General features: G+C 37.4%; 1 protein-coding gene across 2 annotated transcripts; it reads right to left on the reverse strand.

The window, feature by feature from the left end:
* Positions 1-2,598: 2,598 nt before the first annotated feature.
* LOC113803289 (small integral membrane protein 14) lies at positions 2,599-14,223 on the reverse strand. Of its 2 annotated transcripts, none has more exons than XM_027354039.2 (5): positions 14,065-14,223; positions 11,014-11,100; positions 9,131-9,179; positions 8,038-8,189; positions 2,599-6,105 (listed from the first exon to the last, which is right to left on the reverse strand). In XM_027354039.2, exons 2-5 carry the CDS (start codon positions 11,086-11,088, stop codon positions 6,067-6,069), a joined length of 315 nt encoding a protein of 104 aa, XP_027209840.1. In that variant the 5' UTR covers positions 11,089-11,100; positions 14,065-14,223; the 3' UTR covers positions 2,599-6,066. The 2 variants fall into 2 exon arrangements, with proteins under 2 accessions (XP_027209840.1, XP_027209838.2); XM_027354037.2 differs by lacking the exon at positions 14,065-14,223 and adding an exon at positions 11,664-11,843.
* Between the last annotated feature and the right edge of the window lie 777 nt (positions 14,224-15,000).

Consider the following 15,000-nt stretch of genomic DNA (forward strand, 5'->3'; position numbering starts at 1 on the left):
GGATATTTATACGTCTGAGGAAGGAGAACAGGTTGTCGAGGCAGAAGCTGTGGGATTCTGTAAGGATGTCTGATGTGTTGGGAGGTCGGTGAAGGGAGGATAGGTGGGGGAAAGCAGAGGTATGGGCTGTAGTAAAGCGTGGACGGGACAACAGAAGGTGTGGAACTGAAAGAAGGACGTCACATAGGGGACATAGGGGCGTATCAGAACGTGACATTAGATATGCGTGTGTTAGGCGGGTGTGGCCAGTACGTAAGCGTGCGAGGGCCGTCTCCCATCGTTCGTTCCGGAGCAATGGAGCTGCCCAAGAAGAGATTGATAGTTTTACAGTATGTAATTTATTAGTGCGGAGACTTGACCAGAAAGGTTGTCATTGGGTATACAAGAAGGTCTTAAAGTGGGGATAATAATTCGTGGCTGGAATATGTGAGAAGCGTGGTTGGTGTGATGTGGACAGAGGCGTAGCGTGCTAGAGTATCTGCCTGTTCGTTGTCGGGGATTCCAACATGGCTGGGCAACCAGGTAGAACAACCAGTTCTGGATCTTACAGATAAGGGCATTGGTCGAGTGCATAGACTTTATGAGAGTTAATGAATTACGGGAGTCAGTAAAAATAGTGAAAGAGGGAGTATATGTGTTTTAAGGCAAAAAAGACTGTGTACTGTTCTATAGTAAGGACACTAGATTCAGGAGGGAGGGTGTATTTGAAAGAAAATAAAGGGAAGGTCATGTCTACGCATAGTAATTTTGGCAATGTTAGTGGGGTTCTTAGGATGGCCTCTAGTAGGGATGGAGTAGCACTGTACTGATATCACATGGTCCCTGAGGCATTCGAGGAAGTCTTCTCCACAATCTGACCAATCTTTTTTATCGACTGGGTAGTCTGCTGGGGAGACAGAGATAGTTCCGGTACAAGTATCAAGGGGTGGATGAGGTTCTGCAGGAATGGGATTGCCAGAAAGATTAGTCAGAGTTGGTTTCAGATGTAACTGTAACGAGACGGGATCGATCGGGTACGGAAAGGGGCTTTGCCTACTTGTTTTGGAGACATTGTTGAAAGAGAAGTGCGTTGCCTGAGTAAGGAGCTGTAGGGGAATCACGAAAAAATCGGTCCCATTTGGCAAGGCTAAATAGAGTAATATGGATATTTGTAGAGATGGTGGTGGTAAAAGGACGGGGACGTGTGGAAGAGGGAGTATTGTTGAGGAGGCTAGTATTACGGAGAGATGGAGAATAAGGCTGTAAAGTAGTAATAAGGGAGGATAGGGTGATTAATGAAGGTTGTGGTGGTACTGGAGATGATTGAGTCTCGACTTGGGTGGATAATGTTCTAGTAGGCATTGAGGAGTGGGTAGTAATTTCACTGTTCAGAGTCGTGTTCAAAGGAGAGCCTGGGGTCCGGGGAACTGGGGGTTTGAATCGGTGGGGTTATTTGACGAAGGGGCAAACCTCATTCATTCCTCCAAGGAGATAACGTCTTCATTATTGGCTATGGTAAGCCTGGACTATGTTAGGGAAATGCAGTCCACCCCTCAGGGTCCCCTTGAGGGCTAAGGGCTAGACAACTAAAACAGGGGAATACCGTGCCCATGGCTCCCTCAGGCCGTTCAGGACTGGCACAAGGTCAGCCTTTCATCCTTTCAGCACGGCCCTTACACCTTAGGAAGTGGATAGTAGAAGGGGTTGGAGAAGGGACGGAAACAAAAAGCTGGAGGGGGAAAAGACCATGCAAAATTAGTTGAGTCGAGGGCTGGAGCCATTGTGTAAAAACCCTATGATTTTTTTTGTAAAGAAGCAAAGGGAGATCCCCAGCATTGGGTCTCAGTCCCAGCCTCCTAAGCCCCCCCCTCCCACAACAACGGGCAAGGGATGGGGGGGGGGTGCAGAGGAAAGGAAATAGTTTGGTTAATACAGAGTAAATCTTTTATAAAAGTTTAAGGATTATTATTTATATTTGTAGTTATAACTGTAATATGCCCTTGTGTCCGGTTGCACAGAATAAGGCCAATGAACATATTTAGCCCTCAACTAATAGTATTGTCGATTTTATAGTGAGTATTGACATGATTTTGAAAAAAAATCCTAAGGATATTTACACATTACACTATATGAAAATTGAGCTGGAAACCACTCATTTCATTACTGTAAATACTACAGCAAAGTAATGTAAAGTTAAAAGACTTCTTATCTTTTAAATTTAGTTTGATGTTCTGCTTCAAATCAATAGTTATTAAGAGTTAATAAAATAAAATTAATAAAAAAATCAAAATTGCTGCTCATCTTGTTTTTTGTTACGGTTATGATTTATTCAATTGTCAATATCTCCGACCCTAGTAGCTGACTGATCCATCATGCATACACAGTACAGTTTACATAAACAAAATCCTGTAGCATGTAAAATATTCACTCAGTTTTCCTACCAGTCAAAATTGATCACATCTCTTGAGGGGGAAAATAAATCGCTTTTAAACAAGCGTTATGATTAGTCGACTTGCATTACAGTAACAGTAGTCAAGAATAATCGGATTGTACATTTTACAAAGCCTGAGCCACACCAGGATAAATAATATACAAGGTAAGAAACAAAACCATAAAAAATGGGTTCTTTTTTTTTATTTATATATTTTTCATTTGTGCCAAAAAGTTTAATATAGTTCCTAAATAATTAACCATCCCTTTAGATTATATATAAATACTATAACTGGAAATAAAATGATTTGGGACTAGGAAAAACTAGGTTCAATAGGAATTTCTCCCTTCATTAAAATCTGACTCGTCTCTTTTGAAAACTTATAAAAGCAAAATACCTCGTACACATTTTAAAAAGTTTAACATTCTTTACAAGAAATCTCTTGACAACGTGCAAATCTTTCCTCAGCTGCATCAAAATGCTGAAATGACTATTGTGTGGGGTTTTTCCTAACCATCAAACCATATGTCAGATTTGTTACATTATACAAAAGTGAACAAAAAGAAAAATAACGGCTCAATCTATAATACTCAGTAAATATAATATTGCAGAAATGGTTTGGTTACAAATGAGAGTATAAAGCCTTTCAAAATCGACTCTTTTCTTCTCTCTCGCCGCAAAGCTGTAGTTATTCTTTCTTGAAGAGGAATAAGGGGCGGGAAATATCTTCGGTTTATGCACAGTACAGGCTCTGATGGTCTTTCCTTATGACTTATGAAAGGAAACACTTGCCTTAAACCTACAAATGAGGATGAGGAAACATCCAGCATGTAAAATTGTGTTGTAAAAAATTTCCATAAAACAGCAAATTTATGTTCTTTGGACCCTGTGTTATAAGTCACACTTCACACAAATCTGTGACAGTTTCTGTAATTAGATTTTATGCTCTAATAATTATACAAAAGTATTTATAAGTTTACATTGATGAAACCACACATTCTAGAAATAATAGGTGTAATAGCACAAAAGACTCAATACTGCCGAAGACTGTTTTTCTTTGGGCCCTAAACAACTTCAATGCTGGATTTTAAGAGGATGATCATCAAATGCCTGTCCTAAAATAACATTATATACATCAGTGTTACTTCTGCTTTTAATATTTGGTTCCGTGTCCTCGACTGTCTACTAAATGATTCATATACAAAGGGCTTTAGGCAGTGTGGTGCTGATACTCTTATAAAAAAGGGCATTTCCAAAGAGGACCTGACAATTTTTTGATAAAACTTTTAAAATCTAAACAATAAAAACCAAAAATGTAACTAGCTCACTGCAAATGCACCTGAGGTGTTATGGTCGACATAACTTTTCCCTCTGTTGATTCACAATCGTCACAACGCCTATTTAACGATGCGCACGTGAAACCAGCACCTTCATCAATCAAGTCCTCCTTAACGTCTGTAGACAAAAGCCCAAACCTCTTCCTTCCCTTTGGTTTGAGACATAATCCTTCATCGGCACAACCTGACAATTTGCGGTCATGGAATGCTGGAACACACTTTGCTCAGAGACAAAAAGATGAAATATGGATTAATGATGTTAAAGCTCTCTATTTTAAAAGATAAAAAGTAGTTCCTTGTGCAAGTGGTGTTCATATTATCTTTTAATGACCAAAATGAATAATTAATTTTAAATGTGTTCTTGTGCTTATATGTCTTTCATTCTATTGTTTGTGCTTCTACTGAATATGTGTGTTTACATAAACTATATGGGGAAATTTAAGATTCGTCAAGCATGACAGCAGCATGACCCAATGAATGTGGTGAAATAAAGAAAAGGAAAAAGGAAAAAACGAGGGGCAGAATAATATAAAATTAGGACCATATAGCGAGTCAGTCAGTCCTCCTGTACACCTGTAGCAGACTCTTTCCCTTCAGCCACTGATTATGTTTCAACTTTTGTATCTTTACTCCTTTTATTTACTCTGAAATCCGTGTCTTTAACTGTGATGCACACGCATGCACACACACACACACACAAGGCCCCAAAGGGAGGCTGTGCTTTCTCTAGCTTAACAACCCCCATGTGCTTCTTTACATTCAAGTCGTTTAAGTAACTTCAACCTTTGCACTGCGAAGGCGATGCCATAGCATGATGCTATTGCTATGCCTGAGAGCGAGTGCAGTTAACTTTGAGGTCTAGATTACCGACATGGGAACCCAACTTGACCTTTGTGTACGACCTCTACTTGGGCCCTTCAGCACTGTGTGTCAAGCCGAATGGAGGCCCTGTATAAGGTCTCACACCCAGGATCTTTGGGGATGGGGGAGGAAGGGTGGGGTGGGGGGAATGGCCTTACTGAACTAAATGTTTAATAATTGCTTTCTGGGGAGAGGAGGAGGAGGAGGAGCATGGGGGGGTTGGTGAAAGGGTATTCTGCAAATATCACAGGTAAAAATCTTTCTTAAGTTTCTAAATACCGGTTGTACTGCTGCTTTCTGAGGTCTCTCTCTCTTTATCATGATAATTTGTTGTGATTCTTGATAAGCACTGCAATCTTGTGGCAGAAACTAAGGTCTGGATCACCTCTGCACTTCAAACTATCTGTCATGTGTGTAAGCATATACCAGCCTGTGTAAGCCAGAATCTACAAATACACATACATACGATAACAGTGCTGCGATGTAAGAACTTCCAATTAAGATTTTGACATCCATGACCTCAGAAAGTTTGTGTTTGAATTTTCAACTTAGATTATCCTTTGAATTTGACAATAAAAGTAGATTTATTAAATGAAATAAAAAGAATAAATAAAAATAAACTGACAATACTTCAGTCCTTTAAAGATCAAAAGCATGTACTGATACTGGATTTACACTTTTTCAAAGTTTTCGATTTACTAGCGAGAAAACTTTAATTAATAAAACATCCAAAGAAAAATAGAACAGTACAAATATTAAAAGGTACATTATAAGAGTCAAGATCCTGAACACAGCAATAAAAGGTAAACAAATGCCTTTTTTTCTTGTCGATTCCCGAGATCAGTTAACGTTAATAATAATAATCAATCACCATAATAACAAGATTCTTGATACAGTACCACAATTTCTCTAAACTTTTGAAGAATCATCATCATATGAAAAATAAATATCTTAATAAGGAGCCCTTTAAATTGCGAGACCCCTAATCAATCTCCCTGGAACTCCCTTCGGAAAATGCCTGTGCCAATTCCTTCACTTGCCAGATCTTGTATCTCCTTTGTTGTGCGATTCAAGAAGGCGTGGACAAAGGAAGAAAATGATATAAAAGAAGGAAGGAAAGAAAAAGGAAAAGGAAGGGAAAAGGAAAGAAAAAAAGAACACCTAATTTCAGATATAATAAAAAGCAAGGAAGTGAAAAAGTTGGGAGAGAAAAAAGGAAGAATTACAATCCAAATGGAATGGAGAGGGAGGAAAGGGCCAAGATGCAGCAGTCCAAGAGCCTTCGGGTGAACAGCACAACAAAATGGGGTCGCCAAAGTCTTCCTCCACTTGGGTTATGGAAAATGAAAAAAGTCACTTGGGAGGGCATTAGGGGTCAATGGGGGGGGGGGGGATCTGGGGGGTTGGGGTGGGGAGTGAGGAGACGACATGGTGACCTGCAGGGTACTGCTGGGGGGTCTAGTTGGCCGTTGGAGGAGCTGGTGGGGAGCCCCCATCCTGTGGAATAAAAGATGAAAATTAAACTCTACAATTAGTAAATATCTATTAAAAAAGAGTAAATATCTTTTAAAGACTAACTTTGCTTTAGCTGGAAGACAAACACTACAATTTTACTAAGGATAGAATCGGAAGGGAGAAAGAATCCAGAAGAGAAAAGGAGACGAAGCTGAAATACACGAGCAAAAGAAATAACAGATCAACCTCGCCATCTTCAAGATCTGACTCTCATATCAAGGATTCACTAACATCATGAGCCGAAGTGGAGACATCCCAAACAATTATAAACTAAGACAACACACAATATACTAGATAAAATGTCTATACATTTATTTAACCATACCATCCATCTTCAGGGCTTTGAAATTTTGTCATCAAAGTTTTGACTTGTCTATTTTGTAACCAATAGGTACTTAGCCAATAGAAATGTTTATCTATGCCCCCAGGAAGTAATCAGACCACACTTACTGCAGCACCAAGTCAATTTCAAGAGAAAAATATTAAGTGTGGGAAAATTTGTTTTCTTCCCCAATGGTTTTGACTCTGACTCGGCAATTACAGTTTGAGGTAAACAATGAAAAATGATAGTTTAATCCAATTTTTGGAAAGCTTTCACGAACAAATGAGCCTCAACAGCATTAAAACTCCATGGAACCAGAAGGAGTTTCTATTGTCATAGCATGTATAAGGGCCACTTGGGAATCAGGCCCACCACTGCCATGATATGCATTGGTGTTATGCACCACATGCCCAAGACCTGTTGGTCACCACTGCTCTTCAACTCAAATCCCAAAAGAAATAAAGGCAATGCAACAAGGAGGACAAGAGAAGAGAAAGGAATAGGAAAAACAAGGGAAAACAAGTTGGCAATAAAATTCCATCTGGTTTCTTTGCCCTAAGACACAAACTGAAGTAATTCAAATTTCCTGAATTTTGAATGTTTTGAAATAAACATTCTACTGGTCTTAGTATATTAACCCCTTGCTACCAAGTGGAATGTACGTACAGCTACGCTGAAAAATACTGTTACAAAATCAAGCTAAACAATGACACAAGCAACAATACTTTTTGAAATATAGTTGTTAATGTTACAAAACTGTTGGTATCCCAGATTTTCCAACTGCTTTAGGGTGTGTATGGCTTATCTGAATATTGCAAGGCATACTACATGCCTTACGGGAATAAACTCAACATATCAGTGAATCCATATGAATTCCAAAACAACTATTTGAGACTTGAATTAGAAAGAAATTTTAAACCAAAATGCCATCGCTTCCATAACACAAGGTTCTGTTCGATAATGAAGGTTTCACTGTCCTTACTAGAGTCTTCCATGTAGCTGTACATGTCATGACTGTTGGGGACCAAGCAGCAAGTGGCATCGCATCACGACCATTCAAGCACCATCAGCTCAATGGACGGAGATTGCTTTACTTCGATAGTAGCAATGGCACCTCAAGTGAAGATATACTTATAATTTATTATTATTGTTATCATTTTGTTAATGATATCAAAATATAAGCTTCTTGGTGCCTACTGAAAAAGCCGGGCACAAATAGGGGACCGTTGATGTGCCCCAATGCCCATGCATTAATGGCCGCTAAACAAATTTTTAACCCGATGTTAAAAGAATATTGATCTTAAAATAAAATTCATGTACTCTCTCTGCTGACAATTCAAACAATCAAATGTTTCTTCAAAAAACAAATCACAAAATGTAAATTGTTTCCCTGACATGCTAACAGGATTGCTCTCTGCTTGAACTGTATGGGGTTCTGCACATTTTATTGCTATAAATAAAATTGTTCAGTCTATGATTTTACCTTCCACTATACAAATACAAAATTTATATTTATCACAAGGAGGTAGAGACTCACCACCATTATCAGACAGGCATTTACAGACCAGCTTCAGAACCCTTATCCCTCTCACCTGGTGGCTATTGGAGGGCTTGGCATCTGGGTTGGAGCGAAGGGACGACGGCCGCAAGAAGAACAGTACGATGGCGAGAAGACCCCACATCATGGCCAGGAACATCATGCTATCTGAACCAGTGTCACGGGCGGGCATTGTTGGCCCGGGCACTGTGGGGGAGAGTGGAAAGAAGAGGGTTAGTGGGGGTGGGGTGGGTTGGATTCTCTTCCCTAAAGTTTTGATGGGTTGTGAGGTTTATTTCTGGAATAAGTGCAGTTTCTAACACTCTCCTACGAACTATTTACGATCATTATCATCCTTAAGGTGAAAAAAAAAGAGTTATTCCTGTATAATGCTCTACATAGGAACTTCTCTGAAAAACCTGTGGGTCTGCAACTCAAGAACCATTCAGAATATTACAGGACATCAAATAATATGGCAATTTTCTTTTGAGTACCTTTGCATAATCGATCATAATGGATTCCTCTAACACTCTACTATCCCAATATATCAAAGTCATGCCATGGGGCTGGATTTGACTATATACTAAGTCTATGCACTTTACTTGTATCTTATCCCTTAATTTTCTGGTACTATACATTCCTTCCTTGCTATTGGGGCCAAGATTGAGGGTATTGAGGGGGTTTCTACGGTATAATTTTGCTATATCGAGATAACAGAGTGACAAGAACCCAATAATATCAAAATCGTCTCCATCAGTTATGCGAAGGCATTCCAAAAAAATCACTATAATATCCTTGTGTTCCTAAGCCTGTCAGTGATGGACAGTTGGCCAGATAACTATAATTCTTTTTATAAACATTAATATGTTTGACATCACCATCACATTCTTATGAAATCTAAAAAAAAATAAACAAAATTAATAAAAATTTGAAGTCGGCCAGGTTACAAGACCCACATTTTTTCTCTCTAATTTTGGTTCATTTTTTCTCTGCCACAAACTAAATGAACAATTTACTGATCCTTTACCTGAACTTCCTTCAATAAAAGGTACTCTAGGTGATCAAACACTGATTCAAGAGCACGAGAAAGCCATGAAAATACTCCCACTGTTCAAAGATTCTCCGTCACTGTCTGTATTTATACTTACTTTCGTTGAAACATTCATTGTCTGTGCAGTAGGTCTGGGATTGTCTCAGCTGAAAGAAAAGAAAAGAAATCAATTCAGAATAAAAAGGTAAAGAAAATTCATTTTTCTTTTTTTTTTTTTGGCTTACACATCTGAACAATACAGCTTTTCATTTACAATCAACTATTGTGTAATGAGTAAACAGAATGAGTAAGAGATGGAAACAATGAGAAAGTGTGTGCGCGCGGGTGTGGGGGTTAGGGGGCGGGATAAAAAAACAAAAAACAAAAACAAAGCAGAGAGAAAGAATACACAGAATTCTTGGAATTTGAAATAAATACGTAAGGTATACATGCACATAAACACACATTCCTTTCTCTATCTCCTCACTATTCAAAGCTCTTGAGTCACACATCCCACCTTTACCTTCAATCTCCCATTCCCTCTACCCCTAACCCGTCCCCCCCAACCGGTCACCCTCCCCCAGACCCATCTCCATCTTCTAAACATCTGATGTACTGAACAATTATCTCTTTCCCAGGAATGGTCTGAAATAGTAAACACCTGTGGTGCTGCTGACTAATCACACAGCTGTCCTCTCTCCCACACACACACAAATATACATATGAACGCACAAACAAACAAGATAAAAATTATCTACCTCAAATGGATGCCTAGCCTATACAAGTCATGATTACATATTCCAGTACATTGAAATATCAACTTGTAAATGCTAACACATCAAAAGATATGTTCCTTCTGCCTTTTGCCAGTTTGTATCTATATAAATACATACAACAGTGTGTGTGTCACATCTCTCTCTTGTTTGTGCAAGATCTTATAAAACTTACAATTACCTCATTTTATCTAAAGCACAAAAATAATTTTCCCATCTGCTGTAAATGTGTGGGATTCTAACTTCAATACTCTACTCTCCATCAACAGTATAGAAAAGGTATGTACAGCAAGATTCTGCAACCTTATCCATCAACATCAGCTCTTCTTAATACCAATTGCAAATTGCTGCCAATCACACTCTCCAAAGCAACTCATAGTCATCTAAATCTTATTTATTACACCGCTCAAACTCCATGTCGAAAATTTATGTTCTGAAACCACAAAACCACATTTCTACTGGCACCCAAAAACTGACAGACAGGCTGCTGATAAGCTGGCTGACTGGTTGACTGACTGACGGACTGACAACTCCCTTTTCTCTGACCTTGGACAACCTGAATGGAAGATAAGAGAAGACAGGAGAGAGAGAGAGAGGGGGAGATAAGGCAAGAGGGAGAGGGGGTGGGGGAAGGGACAATGGGTACGAGAAGAGAGAGAAAAGCGAGAAAGAGGAAGATAGCTGGAGAGGGAGAAAAGTGGAGAGTGAGAAAGGATGTACAAAGAGAGGAAGAAGGGTAGGGAGGGAGGCCAAAAAGGACCAAGAGGAGAGATAAGAGCATCCGGTTCCCTGCTCATGAAGTCCTCTGCTCCTCTTGACAAAGGATCCACCAATGTGAGTGAGGGAGGAGGGGAGATGGAAATGTAAAACAGGGGGGGCAAAGGAGGGAGAGAGATAATTAGAGAAGAGAGGAGAGGACAAGAGAGGGGGAAAGGAGGAGTAAGGAGATGGGATATAAGGGGAGGGGAGGGGAAGAGAAGGTAAGGGAGGGGAGAGAATAATGGAAGGGAAGGGAAGGGAAGGGAAGGGAAGGGAAGGGAAGCTAACCTAGGACAAGGGAGGAAGGAAGGAAGAAGAAGAAGAAGAAGAAGAAAAAAAAAAAAATGACGAGACAAAAAGAAAAAGAAGGGACGGACCAGTAGAACGACGACTTCCAACAGCTCAAACCCCCAAATCACCACGACTCAAAGCTTCTCCGCGTCCTTCTCTCCCTCTCAGCAACACTTACCAGTGACAGGAGCCGCCTCATGGCCATCTCATGGCTCCAGATGCACTCACAGGGGTCGAAACCTTCGTCCGCCATCGTCTTCCTAGTCTGTGGGGAGTAAACTTCTATAATAAAAGATACTCATTCAAATCTTTGTTACACATTACTGACTCACAAAAGTACTTTGAATGTATTGTCACTTCATACCTCCTTTCATCTAGTTGTGTATAAAAAGAAATGTTCAGTTATTTCGATATAATCATTTTCACAGTTTTAATCATAATCCTCTTTTTAAAATTTTTTGACTTTCACCTCCTTTCTAATTACCACCTCATGGGTTAAGTCGCATTTTTGAACCAGTGAAACAGAACAGCTGTAAAATAGATCAAAGGCAGATTAAATGTTATCTTTTCCTCTGGTCTCAAGCTTGCTTTATAAGCATGAAACTGAAAATAGATCCCTTAAGAAAATAAAAAAATAAATAAATTATATATATATATATTTTCTTTCTTGTAGTTCACTGATAACAGACCATAAAAAACTATAAAACTTAATACGTAATGCTACCTATAATGTCATCCACAGCATCACAAATATACTAATGAACATTATTCTCTTAATTAGTAAATCCACACAAACATGCCTTAGGACTCGTGACGAGCCGACACTACCTGGTAATAAAACAGCTCCTGAACTTCTCCTACATGTCTGCACAAGCCAAGGTAATTATAAATACCCTTATCACAAGATGAACACGAATCATGGCACAAATACTGAGTAGAGATAAGATACAAAATATGATATCCTCTCCCTCTGCCACTACCTCCCCCCCCCATCTATCTAAATAGTAAATAATCCAAATCATTACAATACTAGCAAACTCATTTTTTTTTTTTTTCCAATCTGAGTGATTGCATCACAATCTAAATAATGATGCTGTTACAAGGAAAAGAGAGAGAGAGAGAGAGAGAGAGAGAGAGAGAGAGAGAGAGAGAGAGAGAGAGAGAGAGAGAGAGAGAGAGAGAGAGAGAGAGAGAGAGAGAGAGAGAGAGAGAGATAGAAAGACAGAGAGAAAGAATGACATACAGAGAGAGAGAAAGACAGAGAGAAAGAATGATATACAGAGAGAGAGAAAGACAGAGAGAAAGAATGACATACAGAGAGAGAGAAAGAGAGAGAAAGAATGACATACAGAGAGAGAAAGACAAAGAGAAAGAGACATACAGAGAGAGAGAAAGACAGAGAGAAAGAAAGACATACAGAGAGAGAGAGAGACAGAGAGAAAGAAAAAAAGACAAAGACATAAAGAAACAAAAAACTGTCTAAGACATAAAAAGACAAAAAGACAAAGAGAGAGAAAGACAAAAAACAAAGACAAAGAGACAGAGAGAAAGACAAAAAACAAAGACAAAGAGACAGAGAGAAAGACAAACAAACAGATAGACAGACATAAATTGAAAATATAAATTGAGCCAAATTTGTTAGTACAAAATCTTTTTTTCCCTTGCTATTTATCAAGAAAAATGGCCTCCACCTCACAGCCCAAGCGTTAAAACCATCTAATTTACATTGCCAGCTGCAAGAAAAAAAGGAGTCATTTTGGTAAATTCAAGTGTTCCAAATTTGAGGCTTGTATTGGCTTTTGCTAATAGGTCTTCCCTAATTGATCAATCAACATTTCATTACATTATATATTGTTGTTATGGTTGAATTATAACCTTTAAATAACAATTTGTTTAGAGAACAAAATCACTACATTGAATTTTATCTATGCAGAAATGAGCAAAGTTGAAAAATAAATATTTATTCAAAAGGAATATCAAATATCTCTTATTCATTAACTGCTATCATGCAATGCCATTTATGTATCTTATTTACTCTAATTAATCACAAAACATCTCCTTCAAATGATCTTTCTTACATCCTTATCCTTCATTCTTGCCATTGATTAATTTTCTCTAAATTACCCAAAATTGTTTTCCAACAACATTAATAAATCATCTTTATGCTAATTAAGAAATGCAAACATAAAATCTAACCAAGTCATTAGAGAAAAAAACTATTTGGCATCATTCTTATGATACATAAATAGAATTATATCAAAGAATAAATAAATAAATATATCATAAAGAATAAATAAAGAAATATATCATAAAGAATAAATAAAGAAATAAAGAAATATATCATAAGGAATAAATAAATAAAGAAATATATCAAAGAAATAAATAAATAAAGATATATATCATAAAGAATAAATAAATAAATAAATATATCAAATATAAATAAATAAATAAATATATATATCATAAAGAATAAATAAATAAATAAATATATAATATAAATAAATAAATAAATAAATATATCAAAGAATAAATAAATAAAGAAATATACCAAAGAATAAATAACTAAGAAATATACCAAAGAATAAATAAATAAAGAAATATATCATAAAGAATAAATAAATAAAGAAATATATCAAAGAATAAATAAATAAAGAAATATATCAAAGAATAAATAAATAAAGAAATATATCAAAGAATAAATAAATAAAGAAATATATCAAAGAATAAATAAATAAAGAAATATATCAAAAAATAAATAAACAAATATATCATAACGAATAAATAAATAAACATACCTATAAATACACTTTGTTCCACAACAATAAAGAACCATATTTATAATTCAAATCCTAGAAATCACTAAGTCCTTCTATAAAACAATCAATAAACAAAATAGGGAGTTATTTCTCACATCCTTTGGCAAATAAACATAAAAAAACACGACAATATGGAACTCGATATGCGACAAAACAAGAAAAAAAAGTATATAACAAACTCAGTTTCTTTAAACTTGACGAAATTCATATAAACGAGAGACTCAAACACCGAAAGCCACTCACACATGCAGAAAGATATCCCAAAAACTGACGAGAAATAAAGCCAAAAAATCCCAAACTACCGAACCATAAATATCAACTCTCACTCGCCATTGAAAAATTATAACCTAGAAATAAAAATACAACAAAATAAGCCCTTCACACCGTACAAAAAGCTCGTTCTCGCCACTCACTTAAATAAATAGATCAATTTCGCGCCAACGGAAGCCCAGAAGGACACTTTCCCGGCCGAGAAATGAGAAAAAAAGGAAAGAAATGGACGAGGAAGGAGTCGCCTCTGCTCTTCTCGTCCCCAGACCTCTCAAACCTCACAGGAGACAGGAGAAAAGTAACTTTTTTTTAGGTCTGCGAGAATAAGCTAGTTGGTAACTCTTGAGGGGGCGGATAGTGTGTTGGCCGTTTCATAGATGGCGTTGACATATTTTGGTGGATGGGCGATAGATGGCGTTGGGAAGTTGGTGGTTTGGAAGTGAGGGAGTCGGGGAGAGAGATTTCTTATTTCACTGGGTAATAAGGTTGGGTTCGGACGATGTTTTTTTTTAATATGATGCGATATTAGCATATGTAAATTATGTATGCACGATAGCAAAACATAGAGCTATCATACAAGGAATTAATTTATTACACCTCACCACATAATAGTCTACCCTCAAAAGAGAGAAAAAAAGAAAACGACTAAACATCCAGAACGAAAAAAATGATAATAGATGTCACTACCATAGCTACCAAAGTTAAACAAGGAGTCGTAGTTTCTTTCCTTAAATGTACGTCTTTTACGACAATATTTACAAACACATCTGCCAGGCGTGCCAATTACGTAAAAATGTCCATTGAAAACATGATTAAAATGATGTGAAACACTATCAAATGAGATTTATTTCGCCCATCTACTCTTCTGTTGTTGGAATTTGAGTTATTCTCGCTAGTTTTATGTTGCTTAGTGGTGCTTAGGCGATCTAAGTAAATTGCTGTCGTGTCACTTTTGTACAGGTGCAAAAATGGTTGTTCTTTCCTTATTGTTCTCTTCTCTTTCTTTTTTAAGACTAAGGAATTTCTCTATTCTTCCTATGACAAAAAAGGTATATAATGCTGATTTTCCTTGAACAGAA

This window comes from Penaeus vannamei, chromosome 41, assembly GCF_042767895.1.
Source record: "Penaeus vannamei isolate JL-2024 chromosome 41, ASM4276789v1, whole genome shotgun sequence".
Taxonomy (NCBI): domain Eukaryota; kingdom Metazoa; phylum Arthropoda; class Malacostraca; order Decapoda; family Penaeidae; genus Penaeus; species Penaeus vannamei.